The 19,902-nt window shown below is 38.2% G+C and overlaps 3 protein-coding genes across 3 annotated transcripts in view; all 3 read left to right on the forward strand.

The window, feature by feature from the left end:
* LOC103512234 (26S proteasome non-ATPase regulatory subunit 2) overlaps positions 1 to 14,754 on the forward strand; it is a 21,053-nt gene extending 6,299 nt beyond the window's left edge. Inside the window, exons 5-14 of the mRNA XM_008476987.3 lie at positions 3,681 to 3,858; positions 4,325 to 4,511; positions 4,862 to 5,095; positions 7,258 to 7,512; positions 8,006 to 8,198; positions 9,157 to 9,296; positions 11,867 to 12,119; positions 13,014 to 13,219; positions 13,716 to 13,834; positions 14,110 to 14,754. Coding sequence (XP_008475209.1) covers positions 3,681 to 3,858; positions 4,325 to 4,511; positions 4,862 to 5,095; positions 7,258 to 7,512; positions 8,006 to 8,198; positions 9,157 to 9,296; positions 11,867 to 12,119; positions 13,014 to 13,219; positions 13,716 to 13,834; positions 14,110 to 14,289 — 1,945 coding nt within the window. The 3' untranslated portion in view covers positions 14,290 to 14,754. The remainder of the gene's footprint in view (positions 1 to 3,680; positions 3,859 to 4,324; positions 4,512 to 4,861; positions 5,096 to 7,257; positions 7,513 to 8,005; positions 8,199 to 9,156; positions 9,297 to 11,866; positions 12,120 to 13,013; positions 13,220 to 13,715; positions 13,835 to 14,109) is intronic.
* Positions 14,755 to 15,812: 1,058 nt separating this feature from the next.
* On the forward strand, positions 15,813 to 18,350 carry LOC103512388 (H/ACA ribonucleoprotein complex subunit 2-like protein). The gene is made up of 4 exons (XM_008477152.2): positions 15,813 to 15,894; positions 16,444 to 16,506; positions 17,121 to 17,175; positions 17,666 to 18,350. Exons 1-4 carry the CDS (start codon positions 15,813 to 15,815, stop codon positions 17,895 to 17,897), a joined length of 432 nt encoding a protein of 143 aa, XP_008475374.1. The 3' UTR covers positions 17,898 to 18,350.
* A 507-nt stretch (positions 18,351 to 18,857) lies between these two features.
* LOC103512399 (H/ACA ribonucleoprotein complex subunit 2-like protein) lies at positions 18,858 to 19,517 on the forward strand. Its single transcript, XM_026825789.1, has 3 exons — positions 18,858 to 18,950; positions 18,992 to 19,198; positions 19,441 to 19,517. The coding sequence occupies exons 2-3, from the start codon at positions 19,048 to 19,050 to the stop codon at positions 19,515 to 19,517; spliced, it is 228 nt and encodes a 75-aa protein (XP_026681590.1). The 5' UTR covers positions 18,858 to 18,950; positions 18,992 to 19,047.
* The last annotated feature ends 385 nt before the right edge of the window (positions 19,518 to 19,902 follow it).

Consider the following 19,902-nt stretch of genomic DNA (forward strand, 5'->3'; position numbering starts at 1 on the left):
TCTATGTTAAAATCACCACAGACTATTAAATAACGATAATCTGTGAGTAGACTGAAAAGCTTTTCAATCCCCTCAAAGAAAACGTCGATAACAGACTCTGGGTTGTTGGATCTATAGACACAGATAACAGCTATATCTCGATTTACAGAGGTAGCAGCACAAAACTCAAAGCTAAATTCCACAGGATCCACATCCAAAGAGAGAGGAACAAAATCAGAGTCGCGCACAAACACCGACACACCTCCACCATGACGCTCCTGACGATAGAAACTAGACACATTAACAAAGCCAGGAATGTTTACACAGTTCACATTTCGCGGACTTAACCATGTTTCGGAGAAACATAGGATATCAGGGCTCAGCCCATGATCTTCATTAAGTGAATGTAGAAATGTTTCTATTGAAGATACTTTACGTCGAAGGCTTTGAATGTTGTGATGTAGAACGGTCAGTGTGGAGGGGCGTCGGCGGGCCTTTGAGCGAGAAGGTAGGAGTTTTGGAGGAGTTGGAGGAGAGAAGTTAGGTATAGGATAGGACGTAGGTAGGGTAGTGGGGGGAGAGGAGTTGGGTATAGAGTAGGAAGTAGATAGGGTATTAGATACTATAGGTATATGATTAGTGTTAGTCCTAATGCTAAATGAACCATAATCAGACACAGTAGAAATAGGATTTGTATTAATGTTGAGTAAGTCAGGATTGGGTAGCTCTATCAGATTAGGTGATGGATGATTAGGATGGAATGGAGTTGCATAAGGTGAGAGATTGCTTGTTCTTACTTGCAAGATAGCTTGTGGTATGAATGGTGTGGCTAGGGGTGATAGTGATGATGGAAGGGTGTTTGAGACGGTAGGTGGGGGTTTGTGAACAGGAAGATAATTAATTTCACAATGACTAGATGGGTATTGACTAGATAAAGATGGGTAAAAAATAGAACAGCCAAGATTTTGCTCATTATTCGGATAGAATGGGCGAGCAAATACAGAGAGCATGTTAGTACACCTCCTATTTGCTACTAGCGAGGAGCTTTCATTTGTTAGTGAACAATGTAGTCTATTATTTCGTTCAGTCCTGGCTAAGAATCTAATTAAACAGTGAAAGACATAAACATAAAGCGATATCACAGAGTTTACAGAGAAAAGTACATAACACGTTTTGTTACGGAGGTAGACGGAGCCAAAGCTTAAATGTATAATATACAATACTTCACATAGTTTAGATCTTTGTTCAAGATCGTAGTAGTAAACACGTAAATTTTGTTCATTATCTATCAAGTTCAGGTAATGATAGGGAGAGAAACGCTCATTGATAAAGACAGATGTAGTAGTATAATAGTAAAACAATATTTTATAGTAATTCCACCTAAAACAAATCCAGGCGCGGTAATAGTCTGAGGTTAGGGGTACTAATTGACATAAAGTAGCTTTGGCTCTGAACCTCCCGTACCCATAGAGATAGCGTAATTTTTTATAAATTTTCAAGAAAAAACGTAGAGCTATTTGCAGAACTCTCTGCGAATTCGGATTGAGTGTCATCAGTCTGGGAATCATTAAGACATGTTTGGACAGAATTATAATGACAGTTTGTAGAATTTGGTTTCGGGTCCTTCAGGGTTGGTAACAGAAATGAATGAGTAGAGAGATTGATGAATGACAGAACATACGAGAACTTTTCACAGAACGTTTGTTTCCCCAATGCATTGAAGTGAAGTCCGTGCCTGGTATACATACGCCTGGAGAGGTAGAAGTTACATTCGAAGTACAGGTACTTGAACACGGAGCTTTGTTTCAATATGTGTTGGTTGGAAGCAAATATGTTCGTATTATGTTTTGGTGCATGGAACTTGTAGGGGACACTGGAAAATATTACATTTGTTGATTTACAGATATTGGTAAGTCGAGTGAGTTCGTTATCGAAGGTATGAGGTGACAAGTTCGGAATGTCATTGGACCCCGCCATGATTAAGACTATGTCCCTCTTATTGAAGTCAGCAGCACATGTAGGTATACTCTTCAGTACAGCAGACAGAGTGGCTCCGGGATATGTCAGACACTGGATCAAATACTGCGGGAGAAGTTGTTGCAGAATATCTCCAAAGCCCCGAGTCATGCTGTCGCCGCATACCAACAGTCTGGGAGACACAGGGTTTGATGGATCGATGATCGGTTCTGATGTTATGACATTCATGGGTGAAGGGATGATGAAGGCGGACGACGTAGATGGTTTGGGATGATGCAAGTCTTGCGAAGTGGAAGAAGGGGGAGTTTGAGATGACATCATCAGCTGATTGACTTTCTCCTTTGTAGCCTTCAGTTCATCCTCAATTGCCTTGAGTCGATGTACTAACTCCGTGTTGAGTTTCCTCAAGAGTTCGATCTCCTTTTTGTCAGCAGTACTGATCTCAATTGCTGACACGGATGATGAGGCCGATTTGTCAGCCTTCTTTGGTTGTGGGGGATTCTCAAACAGCGGAGGTAGTTTGGGAGGAGACACGTTCTCGAGAAGTTCCGTATCTGAGTTGTCAGCAGGGCCTGAAGAGGGAGCTTTAGATTGTTCACCACGTCCAAATGATAGAGATAACGTAGGGGAGTAGAATGACACATGACTATCATTCCCCTCATCTACTGACAACACATGTGTGATACTACCTCGAGGCGGTTGATGAGTATTGTTCGACACATTAGGTGATGAAGGGGTTGAAGAAAAAAGAGTTTTTGATTTAGTTGTCCCAGACTGAATTTTTTCACAGGATTTATGTTGAGGATGGTTATGTTGGAGTCTTGGTGTATACTTAATTTTGCCATTTTTATCAGTTTCACTTTTGATAGAAGCTGAACACCTAGGAGTAATACATTTCCAAATTTTTCCTTTATTCAACTTGAGTGGGTTTGAATAGTGATATTTGTAACCATCACACTCTAGAACATCTTTGTTTTGCTCACGATATTTAAGTATTTTGTCCATTTGATTGACAATTGCGTTAATTTTAATTTTATTATTATGTAGATTATTAGTGTAAAGAGTACGTGATATTCGTTATGAAAAAAAAAAAAAAAAAAAAAAAAAAAAACCGAGAGAACACAGAAACGAAAAAACAATATACATAGATATCAGTTGACTTTATTTCATAGGTGTGTATATTTAGGTATTGGTAGGTATTGGTTGACTGGGTACGATTGATTTATTTATATGTGTTACAAATACACAGGTATATTAGATAGGTAAGGTGGGTCACTAGTCAGTTGAGATTCACTAGGCATTGGGTTATTGGTTCACAGGTACTTGAAAAATAGAAATAAAATTTGATAGGTACATAAATAGATATAAGCTTTAGTTTTTAGTTTCAGTTGTACAGAACAAAGAGATTTTAGAAAAACACTAAAAAACTGAAAACCACACGATGGATTTCGAAACCGATATTATTTATGAAATCTGCGTCATTTAATCTATAACTTTGTCACTTTTAAAAATTGATTTCGCGACTTTTTACCACTTTTAAATTGATGTAAACACGGAGCGAAAAAACGTGGTGCAAACAGTATAACAGTAGCTATATCGACTTGAATCCATATTTGAAATTTAGATTCAAAAATGTAATTTAGAATTTCGGCCCTGATGGGCCTCCGGTTGTGGTAATGGATGTTTTTAAATTTTAACCAAATCCAATTTGATATTTGTTTCAGAGTTGTGCGTAAACAACTAGCATACATGGCAGGTCGTCAACAGATCACGATTGAACTTCCCGATGAAATGCCCGACAAGAATGATCTCCAGATTATCATGACCAATTCTCATATCAACGATCACTTCCACAGTCTGGCCCGAGAGTTGGATATTATGGAACCTAAAACTCCGGAAGAGGTAAGCTGAGACTCCCGTAGTTGAATGGAAGAGCCACTTTAAATGGTGTAGCTCCCATGGTGTAGTGGTCACGATGCGCGCCTTGCATGCGGGAGACCCGGGTTCGATTCCCGGCGGAGTCAAAAAATTTGCATCATGCAAATGATTGATTCCGCCACTGGCTTTTGTGAGGCCCACTCAGCCTTGTGAGGAAAATAAGTAGCTATGACATATAAATGCGCATAGCGACCGGTGCCAGCATGATAGGTAAACATTGGGTGCTGGATTGTTGAGACATTTGAGAAGTCCTACAATGCTGCAGTGAGCATCAAAGTTGTATTATAATAACACAAAGAAACGGCATTTATTTAAATTTTAAATAAAGAAAAAGAAAAAAAACTAGGAGCTATTGGAAACTGGAGAGTGAGATTTGTCAATATATTCTAAGTAGGTCCATGTTTTTTTAATCTATTCTATTCTACTCTAGGTTTACAAGACTTGGTTGGAGAACATTGTGCTTCGTCCTACCTACAACCTGGACGTCCCGGTAGATTCTGCCCGTCACAATCTAGCGTCTACATTCGTCAATGCGTTCGTCAATGCTGGGTTCTCTCGAGACAAGCTGGTCTCGGTGGAAGATGGAAACAAGTGGATGTACAAGAACAAGCAACATGGTGAGTATAAGCTTTATTGCTTTCTTTATAAGCTATAACTATAAATAACACAACAACAGAACTATAAATAGGGAGGAGAACAGCTAATTCTACCAAGCCTAGCTAGCTGGCAGTTCCTTAATGGGTTCTCTCTGCTTTAAAGAACAAGCACAAGTCCTCACGATGATTTACTGCGGTTCAGAATGAGCCAATTGAACATGGTTAGAGACCATCACCCCGGTGTATGGCAGATACAAAAAGATGTCTCTTCTTTATTCTGCCATTACCATTCGGCGAAAGCTAAAGCCGCTAAAACAGCAACAAGAACGACAAGAAATATAATGAGAAAAAAAAATCTGTTTTCTCTTCAGGAATGCTAAGCGCAGCTGCCTCGCTGGGTTTGATCTACCTGTGGGATGTAGACGGAGGTCTGACCCCGATCGACAAATACCTGTACACGTCTGAGGATTACATCAAAGCTGGCGCGCTCCTGGCGCTCGGCATCGTGAATTGTGGTGTGCGCAACGAGTGTGATCCTGCGCTGGCGCTACTCAGTGACTATGTGCTCAATGATAGTATTACGCTGAGAATTGGCGCGGTTTTGGGTAAGTCATGAAAAACTGGCTTTTTTACTTTCTATTACTACAGTTATAGCGAAGCTATACTAGTAATGAGAAAGTAGGTATTGCAATCGGTCCAAATTTTCAAAATCGGGAAATGGTTGGAAATATCTGTTTTGGGGTCCCCTGATGTCAAAAAAAGTGATTTTCGCCCTTGGTCTGGTACTACAGGTTTAAATGGAAAAAGGTGGTACATATACAAAATATCTTAAGACCAGTTTGTCGTAGAGCTATAAAATTTGGTATGCTATCCCAGTATTTTTGTATTGTATTGTAATTTATTTTATTTATAGTGAAAAAAAATACAAACCAATTTGAAATGTAAAATGCAAAATGTACATTTTGAAAATGGTTTTTTAAATGCTTTTTAAAATGGATTTTCAAAAAATAAGCCTCCATGCCAAACTGTAGAAACAATATCTTCTCTCACCTAGTACTGTCTCAGCTCAACCCGGCACATAACTACAACCTGAAAGCACCAGTGAAAAATCACTTGTCAGTAAATCACTAACAATAAGCCCTTGTAACCCTTGTACAAAAATTATGTTATTTACTAAAATTAAGTGAGAAAAATACAGAAAAATTAAGCAGCAAGTCAATAAAACTGGGCCCAATAAGACCAATTACATAACCTTTAGGCTAAAATTCTTCTACTGACCACTGAGAAAACTAAAGTATAGCCAAAATGTACTGACAAGTGATTTTTCACTAAATTTAGTGAATTGTTGGCAAATCTAGTGATTTAGTGATTTGAGGTCAAAATATAGTGATTTTTGAAGGAAATGTAATTTCATTGCAAAATTGCTCTTAAAGCTGAAAAAATAGACATTTTTCACTAAATAGTGATTTAGTGATTTGAGGTCAAAATCTAGTGATTTTTGAAGGAAATGTGATTTCATTGCAAAATTGCTCTTAGAGCTGAAAAAATAGACTTTTTTTTTCAGAAACCTACAATTTGTCCCTTCAAATTAGCCGCGTATGCAATATGCACTGCTTAAAATTTAGTGAAAGCGCTATAGTTGCCTTCACACACATTTTTTTTTTTTTTTTTTTTTTCAAAACCAGCGGCGATAGCACCTTGAGGTTGTGGTTATGTACCGGGTTGAGATAGGCAAGGTTGGTAAACTTGCCTTGTTTTTAAGTTACCACTCCCATGCCAAACTATAGAAACTGTTCTATCTACCTATTAGACCTTCCATCAATCAACCATCCATAAACATCTATATCAACCCTTTTTCTTCAATTTGGCAAAAGCTACCTACTATATTCCCGTAGGATTCTGCTCTGGAATATATGTAGTTATTATTCTAAACGTAACATTACATTCACTTGATAGTCCATATTATGCAGATCTTAAACCTGAGACCAGGCTAGTATACAAACGGATCTATGAAACATCTAAGGATACATTTAAACTATATACTTTTTTTTTTAAGATCGTAGTAAAATGAAAGTGAAACATTCTAATCTAAATCCTGCGGCAATTTTGAACATTTCGTGTGTGTACCTCTTTCAGTTTGTAGTCATCTAGCTCGGTAGTAGATACCTACGTATGGTATACTATGGTAATAGTATTTAGTAATAGTATACAAATGTGTAGCTAGCTTTTATGTAGCCAGGTACCTAAGAATAATATTATAATTATTTTTATTATATAGGTAGGTACTCAGTGTCATGGTAATAATAAAAAGTAAAATTAAATCTAAATGAGCTTTTAACATCTCTTGGACATCTTTCACAACTGATACCAGTTATTCTGATCCATTTGCCTTGTCACTTAGCTATCACACGACAATTTAGTTAATAGACATTAATAGTCATATTTATTTAATAGTTATTGTTATTATAGTCATTTGGTTGATAGGCAGACTAGTCTCCGTCTTCTTCTTCTTCTTCTTCTTCTTCTTCCTCTTCTTCTTTTTCTTCTTCTTCTTCTCCTTCTTCTTCTCCTTCTCCTTCTTCTTCCTCTTCTTCTTTTTCTTCTTCTCCTTCTTCTTCAATTAAAAAATAATTTCGCTATATTTTTTTATATTTTATTATCTTTGTGTTAAATAAAAAATTGAAAATCATGAGAATTGTTAATTGACAAAATAATGCATAATCGCAACAACCAAGGATGCGACTGTAATCCCCGTGTTTTATTTCAGGGCTGGGTCTGGCATACGCCGGCACCAAACGCCAGGAAGTGGTCACCCTCCTCCTGCCGGTGCTCACGGACCGCAAGTCCACCCCTGAGGTGGTCGCGTTCGCTGCCGTAGCTGCGTCCCTGATCTACGTGGGCACCGGCTACCATGAGGTGGCGTCGGCCATTCTGCAGACGCTCATCGAACTCCCGGTCTCCGAACTGCAGGACGGTCACTACTCCCGCTTCTTGCCGCTCGCGCTGGCTATTACCTATCTGGGTAAGAGGGACAATTTCTATTCTATTCTTACCAATGTTCATACCTCATGAGAAAGCCAGATTCAGATAATGTTAACACTGTAAGCAACCTCCGTTTCCGAGTGGGTATCACACTAGGCTTGCACACCGGAGGTCGCGGGTTCGATTCCCGGTGGGGTCTAAGTTTTTTCGGTTCTGTACTTAGAGTTCGGGGTGCACTCGGCCTCGTGAGGACAATTGAGGAGCTGCTCTAACTGAGTAGCGACTAATGGCAACATTACCAGTGTAGATCAAAAAATCTTAGTGAAGGTCAAGTTTCACCAATGGTAAAAAAATTTGGTTAAAAAAAAAAAAAAAAAAATGGTCACTACTTCTTTATACAGTGTGAGGTGTCGAATTGCGTATCTAGGTCTTCATATAGGAATTGTACTTGGTCATTTTATTCTTCAAAAGGAAAATGACCTGATAGTCAATTCCGAGCATCTGATACCAACCATCATTTCATTCTCTCACAGGCAAGAAAGATGCTATCGATACAACGCTAGCAGCTCTTGAAGTTCTCCCCGATCCATTCCGTTCCATGGCCAAAATGATGCTTAAGATGTGTGCGTATGCCGGATCAGGGGATGTACTCGTAGTACAAGAGTTCCTGCATGTGTGTTCTGAACATTATACTCCCACTACATCATCTGCCAAGGAAGAAACCAGGTATGTAATAGAATAGAATAAAATAGAATATACCTTGTTTATACTACCAGCATAGGACTGAAAAGTCCCTTTACTCTCGCAGTCTAAACAAGGTCTTATATATTTGATTGGTAATAACATTACATTTTATGAAACATGTGTTGCCGCGTGGAAAATAATGAGTTTCTTGATAATATTCTGAATCTCCCTTTTCTAATCTTTTCTTTGGTATGTAATAAAATAATCCAGGTGGGTGTTGGGTGTATTCGGAAATTAGACCGGAAGCCCATTCCATCAATGACTTATCACCGAAGGCACCCTAACATGAACAATCTAACCTTAAGAGCTGCAACCTGATGGGGTTTCAAAGATTCACTCGATTTTGCGAGATTTTTTTTAGTAGCAAAATCTTCAATCTGTGTTTTCAATCCAATCTCGGGTGCTGGCTGAGAATTTTTAATCTGACGACAAGTTATTAATATTCCCACATTACCCTTACCTAGCTTAGTAAGGCCGGGAAAACCCAGCTTTTGTTTGAAAAATCCCCATTTGCTTGAGAAATTGACCACATAATAATGGGTTTCTAAGGGTTAGGTGGTAGAGAACGTTTCCGGCGTTTAATCTCGCCTAGTGGTTACCTTCCACTCCAGAGTCTGTTATTACAATCTGATGGTCTGGCTAGGGGACGTTAAACAGAGAGTAGACTAGCGTCTGGCTGTGGGACTAAACAGGGAGGAGAACAGCTAACCCTAACCAGCCCAGCTAGCTGGCAGTTCTTCAAAGGGTTCTCTCCGCTATCAAAGAACAAGCACAAGTCCTCACGATGGTTGACTGCGGTTCAGGACAAGCCAATTAAACACGGTTAGAGACCATCACCCCGGTGTATAGCAGGTACAAAAAAAAATGTATCTTTTCTTTACTCTGCCATCACCATTCGGCGAAAGCTAAAGCCGCTACAACAACAACAATCTAATTTCAGTGCCACTGGTACGGCCGCTTCAGCGACTGCTGGTGGAAGCACAGAATCAACACCAGCCGCCGCTGCGAATGATAAAAAAGAGAAGAAGGATAAGGAGAAGGAGAAAGATTTGAGCTCCATGCAAGCTGTGGCCGCTCTAGGTAAGATGTCATCAGAAGTATTCTTGATATAATCATAAAACTGTTGGTAAAATAGAGTAGAATAGGTTTTCCTTGTTTATACTGCCAGCATAGAACTGAAAAGTCCCTTTACTCTCACAGTCTAAACAATTTCTTACATATTTGAATGCTAAAGCCCGCCACTCGAATGACGATGAGTTTTGATCGATCAGTCCATCGATTAGTCGAACTTATCGTATAGAAATCCCCCACTCACGATGAGTTCTATCGCATGCGATAAAAATCATCGTGAGTGCCGGGCTTATTAAATCACATATAGTGAACTCAGGTCGAAGCATAGTAAAAATGGGAAAAGCAGCAAACAAAAAATCAGAAATGATCCTCATTCTGTTTGAATTTCACTACAGAAACCCAATATTTAAGACAAAATTCAAAATTTCCATCTTTCACAAAGAAAGTACTTCGGTCGGTAATAGGTATCGTTAAAAAATCCACATGAAGTAATGAATGAGTATTTCCTCCTAGGCGAGAGAGAGAAAAGAAAGCTACCCAAAAGACTGAAAAAATTCTTGACAGCGGTGTTAATCTTATTGACGTAAAAACTTCACCGCTTCAGACGTACATATCAGAAAAGTTCAATAACTTCAATAACTATCGGGATTTCCGGCCCCCAACAGATAAAGATATGTTCGGACTGAATTTTACGGGGAAAAGGAGAAAATTTGTCAAGTCGAAAAAATATGAGAAATAATTTACACCAAAAGGGTGTTAGGTGAACTCAGGTCGAAGCATAGTAAAAATGGGAAAAGCAGCAAACAAAAAATCAGAAATGATCCTCATTCTGTTTGAATTTCACTACAAAAACCCAATATTCAAGACAAAATTCAAAATTTCCATCTTTCACAAAGGAAGTACTTCAGTAGGTAATAGGTATCATTAAAAAATCCACATGAAGTCATGAATGAGTATTTCCTCCTAGGCGAGAGAGAAAAGAAAGCTACCCAAAAAGACTGAAAAAATTCTTGACAGCAGTGTTAATCTTATTGACGTAAAAACTTCACCGCTTCAGACGTACATATCAGAAAAGTTCAATAACTATCGGGATTTCCGGCCCCCAACAGATAAAGATATGTTCGGACTGAATTTTACGAGGAAAAGGAGAAAATTTGTCAAGTCGAAAAAATATGAGAAATAATTTACACCAAAAGGGTGTTAATTAAGTTCCTTTCAATTATGTAGGTATTTGCTTACCTATAACAATTTTGACCTCATTTCCAATAAAATTCCTGGTTTATTGGTCATACTTGTATAGGTTACCTAGGTGGACTTGTCATTTGTCCATTATTTGTCAAAAAATAAACCATGCCTTTTCCCTTCCTATATTTAGGTAATTGCTAAAATTTAGAATTTTTGAGTTGGACTCAAGAGGTTTGATAGAGGAAACAGTAGTAATGGAAGTCTTTTTATCCTGAAATCTGAGAAAAGGAGGAGAAGGGACAAGGTAGGAGGCAGCCGGCCATTCCGAGAACGAACCTCATCTGTTTAAGATGAATTTCGCCCCGGGCACGAATGGAGCCCACCGCCTTAGCGCCTACAAGGGAAGCACGCTACCCACCAATTTATCTTTATTTTATTTATCTATTGTTAGCTGGTACCAATTTGACCTACAATCCTAGATAAGTGGATATCTACACCACTGATCTGTTTGAGTAAGTTGCTTCTTTTACGAGCATCATCGTAAAATGATTTACTGGCCAGGTCGAAGTAAATGCTCTTGATACGAATTGTTCGTGATGATAGCTATACCATCTATTCTACTAATACCTGGTAGCTACTACCTGCTATTAAGACTGTTAAAAGATTTAAGAGGCGAACATAATCGCGAAACCCGCGAACATAATCGCGAAATCCGCGAACATAATCGCCAAATCCGTGAACAAAATCGCCGCCCAAAACTTCAGCGCCGCAGGCGAAATTTTTGAGAGATTATATGTTGCCCCTTCATGGTTGCATACTCATAATCGCGAAATCACATAGGTACGATATGTACGATAGGTGATAGGTAACATACCTATTATTAAAAACAGATAAACAAAATACCGTCGAACCTGGATAAACGAGAATCCAAGGGACCAGCTCATTTTTTCGTTTAAGGCGGTTTAATACAACATTTTCTCGTTTATAAAGGTTTAGCAAAGTGGAAGAGCAAAAACTGATGAAAGCATGACAATTGTCAAATTTAAACAAGTTAAGGACAAATTCTGATTTATAATTTGAAATGTAAAATGTAAATGTACATTTTACATTTTGCATTTTACATTTTCCATTTTGCATTTTGCGGTTCGCACATCTCTGATAACAACATTGTGATTATTAAATATTATTAAATGACCATGCACAGGGACAGGGAGGATTGTTTACTTATGTTCTCCACCCTCAGTGGTGCAGTTGGTAACGCGTTAGACTTTAGATCTGAAGGTTGGTGGTTCGAGTCCAAGTCAAGTCATAAAATAATCGGAAAACGATATTTGTGACAAGCATTTAAATATGATTAACGCCATTGAAAATTCCTTACTTTCGTTCTCCACCAGGTGTCGCCGTGGTCGCTCTAGGTGAGGAAATCGGATCGGAAATGTCGACTCGCATCTTCGGTCAACTGGGTCGCTACGGGGAGCCTACTGTACGTCGCGCCGTGCCACTCGCCATAGCATTGTGCTCCATGTCAAACCCAGCGCTGAATGTGATTGATGTGTTGAATAAGTATTCGCATGATCTGGACGAGGAGGTGGCACACAACGCAATCTTCTCGATGGGTCTGGTGGGTGCTGGAACTAACAATGCCAGGTACGTTGTCCAACCCAGCGCTGAATGTGATTGATGTGTTGAATAAGTATTCGCATGATCTGGATGAGGAGGTGCGACACATTTGCTGTTCCTTGTGATCCATATAAAAGATCAATAACATTAAATATTAAATAGTTATATTAGAGCAGGGTTGTCCAACCTTAGGGCACCCGAGGGCCGCAAGAGACCAAGGTAGAGAGTTGGCGGGCCGCAAAAACTCAACTCATGGGGGGGGATGGCCTGGTGTAATGTAATTATAATATAATTTTATTTTATTATGAAAGCATTGCGTTTGATGGTACCTAGAATTAGAAACTAACTATGAAATTTGTAAGGTAAACTGGGATAATTGTTATACATTTGAAAATTTTCATGCATTAATTATTTTATTTAGTATACTCGTATTTACTGTTATTTCTCATTTTCGTTCATTTTTTAGGCGGGCCTTCGCGGGCCGCAAAAATGAGCTCGCGGGCCGCATGCGGGCCGCGGGTTGGACAAGCCTGTATTAGAGAGTTTTGTACAACCAAAATTAGCGTCCCTTTAGTTGAACTATAAACGTTATTTGTAGATTCGTAGAAGCTTAACCCATCCTTTAAGGCTGTTTAGCCCCTACACCTAAGCCTCAGATTGGGCTCTTTGTGTATGGAGTTAAGTTATAATCGTTATTTGCCAAAAACTCGTTTCTGCACTTGAGTTTTCGTCAAATAATGTTTTCAAATCCAATTAGGGACCTGCTAATTTTGGTTGCAAAAACTGTCTAATATCTTCTTCAATGCCAATCCAATAAAAAATATATTTCAATTTTCTGAGATGCTTGGTGAAGAATGACCTAATAGTCAATACCTCCTGCATTTGTAAACAACAACAACAACAACATATTTCCATTTCCAGACTAGCTACCATGCTCCGTCAACTAGCCCAGTACCACGTGAAGAACACAGGTCACCTGTTTATGGTGCGGATAGCCCAGGGTCTAACCCACATGGGTAAGGGCACTGTATCCCTGTCTCCGTTCCACACAGACCGGCAAATTCTCAACCCGGTGGCTCTCGCTGGACTCCTGGTGGTTCTGACCAGCTTCCTTGACACTAAGAATAGTAAGTTGTTATTATTATTATTATTATTTCATTTCTTTTTGTGGCGCCCGTAACTCACTTATAAACTTCGGAAATCTTGGCCAGCACCTGAGAGCTATGTCTAACTGATGAGTTCAAATAAAAACGAAACGCGTCTTGGGAGGCTCAGAGGTGTCTGGGTAGACTTTCTTTCTTTGAAGAGGTTTAATAGAGGGAACTGTACCTGCTAAGGTATCATCATCCCGAAAGTGAAGAGAAGGTAGACAAGAGAAAGCCACCTTTTCCGAGAGCGAAACTTATCTGATGTTTCGGATAAAGTTAATGCAAGATTGTTGCGGTTATATGTGTCTCAAACTTGAACCATGGTTGAAATCTGGATGGGTATGGATATAGGCACACACGTGCTTCTGACTTTTCCTGGCCCCACTTAGGTGGTGGTCTATTTGCCGATCGATAATGAATTGTTAATTCGTTATAAATAGAGTCAAATCGTTATCGCTTTCATCTCTCATTTCAGTTATCCTGGGTAAATCTCACTATCTGCTATATTGCCTGGTTCCGGCTATGTACCCGCGATGGTTAGTCACTCTGGATGAAAATCAAGAACCGGTGTCTGTATCGGTGAGAGTAGGACAGGTAAGTTGAACCAGACAACTTTTTTTTATATACAAATCATCCGATACCTACTTTTTTACTTTCCTTAATTCCTTATCCTATAGGCGGTTTTCGGTGTAATTTAACAATATCTCGGGAACGGTATAAGCTAAAAACTTGAAATTTGGTATGTAGTTCACAAATGTGACAAGAATGCAACACAAAACTTTTGTTTACCGCTTTTTGGCGGGTTTCAGCTATACTGACTAAACGGTTAGAGATTTCTCACCCTCACTCTCATTCCCTCTATTTCACAGGCTGTGGATGTAATAGGCAAGGCGGGCACACCCAAAACAATTGCTGGCGTACACACCCACACAACTCCCGTGTTATTAGCCGTAGGAGAGAGAGCTGAACTGGCCACCGATGACTATGTACCACTTACACCGGTCATGGAAGGATTTGTTATCCTCCGCAAGAAAGATAAGGATGATTAGGCGGAGAGTTTGAGATGAGAGGAAACGTGATTATTTATTTTTTACTACTTCTTTTGCTAAAGGCATTTAAACACTGAAAGCTAAAACACTTTGGGAAAAAAAAGAAGAAATTGAGACTTGGATTTTTATTTTATGATGTCACAGCCGTTCACCCATTTTCGTGGTGGGTCAAAGGTTCATAAGTCCCTTTTTCCCAATTAGGTAGTGAGTCATTTTTTTAATATATTCTATGCGTTCTCACCAATACCGTACCCATTTTTCAATCCTGAATGAAAATTTCTACCTATCTTCTTTTCAGTTGGTACTTTCTATTACTACCATCTTTTTATCTAGGTCCCTGCCTCCTTTGTAAATATGTTTTTCATTGTAGATGTATTCATTTAACTTAAACATACTAATTCTTCTTTTGTATCTGCATAATTTTTATTCAATAAAAATTTTGATCATAGAATTTTTTAATGTAAAGAACCTTTTTTTTATATTCTTTGTTTTTCCCCATGTCAAATCCTCCAGTTACATCTTGGAGTGTTTGGAGGAGACTGTGATCATTTCATCATTTCATCATTTCTCAGTGTGTTCAGAGGTGTAAATTAAAAAACTGCTTGCTCAGGCCAGAACTTGGCCTGGTACACAGGCCAAGTTCTGGCCCCTAGATAAAATAAAGGAGAGTAAAACTAAAATAATTATCGAGGAATAATTATTTAATTAAGAATTAAAATTAAAATTTAAAAAGATTTGAATCGAATTTGAATTGTCTTTTAAAATTTTAATTTTAAAGGAAAGTAGGCAGTAGGCACCTACCAAATCTTTATGAAATAAGGAGATTTTCAACATGATTGTTAATTATGAAAGACGATAATATTTTGAAATAAATATTAATATGAATAGGTAGGTAGGTATGTTCTAATTTATTGGATAATAAAGAAAATAAGAAATATAAAAATGTGGAATAGGAGGAGTTTGAAGAAATTGTTAGAGGGAAACAAAAAAAAAGATAATGTAGAGCGATAGAGAAATTAACAATCATATTAAAAACAGCAATAAAGATCATAATAAATATTAAGTCTAACAAAATATTATGTTATTAGGAGCGTTAATCATTTTGATTCTGATTTCTTTCTTTCAAATTTAAATATAATTTTCAAACAATAATGATGAAAAAAAGAAAAAAAAAAACATTTTGGAAAGAAGACAAAAGAATATTCAGTGTGTGTCAAGCCTTTCAGTTCTTCTGGAAATATTTCAGGGAATTCCATGATGGGATGAACAACCAGGTCAAAATCACAGTGGGGGAGGGGGAGGCTAACACCTATTAAAAATATAGGCCTTTAAAGAACACAAAATGGGGGGGAAAAGGCCAAATTCCAGTCCAAAAATGTCGGATGCCAGCCTATAAAATAAGTGATAATAGTAAGATCAATAATAGAAAATAAAAAATGAAGGCCAAGTTTCTTCCCCAGTTGTTTGTGTGTCTGCTGTCATGGAATTCCTTGATTTGATGAACAATATCAGAGTGGACATTGATGTTTCAGACACGAGAATTCGAAATTCGCGTCATTAGGAATATTTGGGAATGGTTTGCTCGCACCCTCACCAGTAGTGAGGGTGCAGTTATTATTTTGAATATGTATGAATAATTTTATTATTCCCCAACTATCTTACATAATTTCTGAAATGCTTCATTTAATTCCTCGTTCTTTATTATTTTTAATTTTTTTTTTACGACGATTGTGCTAGCCGTTTTTCTGAGTCCCCAGACGTTGTAGGATGTCGGCCCGATGTTCTAGGCCCGATTATGAGTCCGTGAACTAAACTGATGTTCTCGAGCAATCGAGCGGAAAATGTCTTAATGTGTACCTTACTAATGTTAATTATTTAAATATTTATTACTCTAGATTTTTTTTATATAACTTCTAATTATTATTGTTAAGGAAGAGGAGAAAAAAGATTATTATTTTACCTATTCAATTCCTAGATGCTAGATGAACATCCGTCAATTATAGTGAAGTTAAATTCCTTTCTATGTTCAAAATTCCCTTACTTTGGGACTTAATTTTCCATTGTCCACTTAAGGTTGAGGCATTTGGTTGTGATTACTGAGGCCTGATTAAGGAAATAAGAATCTAATGAAATTTCCCTTTTTTCTGATTCCAGGTAATTGTTACACTAAACTAAGAAGTAAGAAGAGCGTAATTCTACAGGCACTGAGACACTGCAGTAAGTTCCCCGGATCCCAAATTACTTTTCCAATGACTAGCTTCGGACAAGGAGATTAGCTTCCTTCTCCTTCTTGAACTTCTTTCTTAAAAACCCTCCAGTAAAACAGTCATGTGAACTGTATTGTTTTGTACAACGCTTATGGTACCTGAGATCAATCAATGTGATTTCTCAATTATTTAGCCTTAAGATACCATGTTTTTTACTTACAATTACACGATGCGCATAAGGCTAAATAATTGAGAAATCACATTGAGTATAATGTGCAGATTTCGACGTTATTCAGGGTGTCTCTATTAATCTCTCTAGGCTCGCCCTCCCCAACAAATTTCCTGACACACCCTGTATACGGCAGGGATCTGATGTTAATGAATTCGAATTTCCTGTCCAATATATCACACATGTGATCTTCTTATTAATTTTATATCACATATCAGACCAGAGCCGCAGAGGCAAAGTAATTTGGGAGTTTCCGCCCTCAATTATTTAGCCTTAAGATACCATGTTTTTTACTTACAATTACACGATGCGCATAAGGCTAAATAATTGAGAAATCACATTGAGTAATGTGCAGATTTCGACGTTATTCAGGTTGTCTCTATTGATCTTTCTAGGCTCGCCCTCCCCAACAAATTTCCTGACACACCCTGTATACGGCAGGGATCTGATGTTAATGAATTCGATTTTCCTGTCCAATATATCACACATGTGATCTTCTTATTAATAATATATCACATATCAGACCAGAGCCGTAGAGGCAAAGTAATTTGGGAGTTTCCGCCAAAGGGGGAAATTGCCCTATTTTGGGTGAAGTTTTTTTTTTTTTTTTTTTTTAGAGGTTTGATATTGGGAACTGTAACTGCCAAGGTCTTTTGTCCCAAAATGAAAGAGAAGGGATTCAGGACAGGAGAAAGCCAGCTGTTCCAGTAACAGATCCTTTCTGGCTAGTATAAAATCCACCCTGGGTGGGAATCAAACCTGTGACCTGTTGCTTACAAAGTAAATGGGCTACCCTCCAAGCTAACTAGACTGGCAAAGTATAAGTGTTGTACCTATGAATTCAACAGTTCAAGGGCCTCTCCAAAGAAAAACAATAATGTCAATAAAATAAAATAGAAATTAAAATGCTATGTAACCTTTTGTTTGTCTTTTCCTACAGGCTGTGTATATTTGCTGGAGATGTCACTCCTATTGAAATCATGTGCCATTTACCCGCTGTGTGTGAGGACAAAGACATTCCCTATTGCTATGTTCCATCCAAAAAGGACATCGGTGAAGCTCTCGGCAGAAAGAAACCTTGCATTTGTGTTATCGTGAAATCCACTGAGTCAGTGGCAGAGCTGTACGAGGAAGTTAAACAAGAAATAGGAGCATTACCGGTGACTTGGTAAACGGTGCTAACTTTGTGTTGTGATTGATCTACTACTTTTGTACAGGACAGTTTGTTGGACAAAAATTCCACTTCTTCAAAGTCCGTAGCCTTGCTAACTCAGGCTAGAAGTGAATGATGTGAAGGAAAAGTGTCAGCCCAGAAACAAAAGCTGTCTTTTTTTTAGTTGGGGCCACTTTTACACACACACACACACACAATTTAAAAAGTGCACCACTGACCTGTGAGATTAATCTTCTTGTATCCAGCCCAACAATATAAATACCCTGCTGTTTCTAGCTAAAATTGGATGGGTGTGATGTCATCTTTTGTACCTATGTTTGATAGGTAGTGTAGTATGGACAGTACCTATTTTTATTTTACCTTGTCAACAGAGGGGCAATCATTTCTAGGTGTCACACATGTGCTGGTAGTGTATGATCAGTTGATGATGTTTACCTAGCTGTCTTGGGAACTTTCTGTGAGAATCACCACGTTCTCTAATGATTTTATATTATGAGGATTTTTCACTATAAAAAATATTATATGAGACTTCTACCCTCAAAAACCACGAATAAACTACCATTTGGGAGAATCTAGCGATTTCTTTTCCTTGAATCTAGTGATTTTTAAAAATTTGGAGTGGAGACCCTGTTTTCTACTGGGTACAAAAACGGAAATTCGGGACAAAACGCCCCAAAATGAAAAATTGAACGGGACGCCGGGACACCCCCTGAAATTCGGGACTGTCCCGGGCAATTCGGGACGTTTGGCAAGCCTAGAGTTAAGGACCCTTTTTAAATAAAAAAAAAGGCTGTGTTGACCCTATTTAAATAGAGAAAGGCCATGAAGTGTATGGTCCACCTCGGCCGTGCGCGTTAATAAAAAATCCCACTGCAAAATTTCCCTCTTTCATTTCATCTCGGTTCAAACGCATTTTCTCTAGAAGTAAACAAACAACACGTGCGTTTTAAAATTTGAAATTTCTGAAGCTCGTACTCAAACTAGAAAAGTGTTGGAAAATTAAAGAAATTAATTAGAATTGGTGAATTTAACTGCTCTTATTTTAATCTGTAAGCCCAAAAAGTGGTACTTAATCGTCCCGATTCCTTGAACAAGGGCCCAACTTCATCCCCTTTTGATTCAAACTCATCCCTCAGTGGCATTCTAACATGGCTCCATCAAAGACAGAAGATTTGGAAAGCACTCAAGTAGAAAGCGGGGGATTATCCTATGAAGAAAAACTCAGATTCGTCTCGCCCATTTCACAGCCGATGGCCGGCAAAAAACTGAACAAGAAAGTGTTGAAACTCATCAAAAAAAGTAAGTGACAAACACAAACTTAGTGGTCCTCCCTAGCAACAGATACTGGAGGCAGATTCCATGACCAAATGTTTCTAGTTTCCAGTCTCATCAAGGAATTTGTTCAACTAGGTATGTCCAGGATATAAATCAATTAAGAGATATTCTGAGGTGATAAACTGGACTTGGTTGTTATGTAAGAGGATGATTTCACAATTTTATTAACTTTCTTCGTTAATATTGTTTTCTCCCATTTCTTGCAGGTAACAAAGTAAAAGATGTAGTCCTCAGTGGCAAGAAACGAGTAGAGAAAGGACTCAGGAAGGGAGAAAAAGGGTGAGAATTGACACTATTTGGGTTGAGATTTTTTTTTTTTTTTTTTTTTAGGGTTTTTATTTGGGGAATTGAAACTCCCAGGGTTTTTTGTCCCCAAAAGGAAAGAGAAGGGATCAGGACAGGGAAGAAAGCCAGCTGTTCCCAGGAACAGATCCTTTCTGGCTAGTATAAAATCCACCCTGGGTGGGAATCAAACCTGTGACCAGGTTGCTTACAAAGTAAATGTGCTACCCTCTACAAACTTAGACTGGCAAAAGTATAAGTGGTGTACGCTATGAATTCAACAGTTAAGGGCTTATCCAAAGATAAACAATATTGCCAAAAAAAAAAAAAAAAAAAAAAAATAAGTAGAATTAAAATGCTATGTAACACCTTTTTTTGTCTTCTCC

Source organism: Diaphorina citri, unplaced genomic scaffold (assembly GCF_000475195.1).
Source record: "Diaphorina citri unplaced genomic scaffold, Diaci psyllid genome assembly version 1.1 scaffold36, whole genome shotgun sequence".
Taxonomy (NCBI): Eukaryota; Metazoa; Arthropoda; class Insecta; order Hemiptera; family Psyllidae; genus Diaphorina; species Diaphorina citri.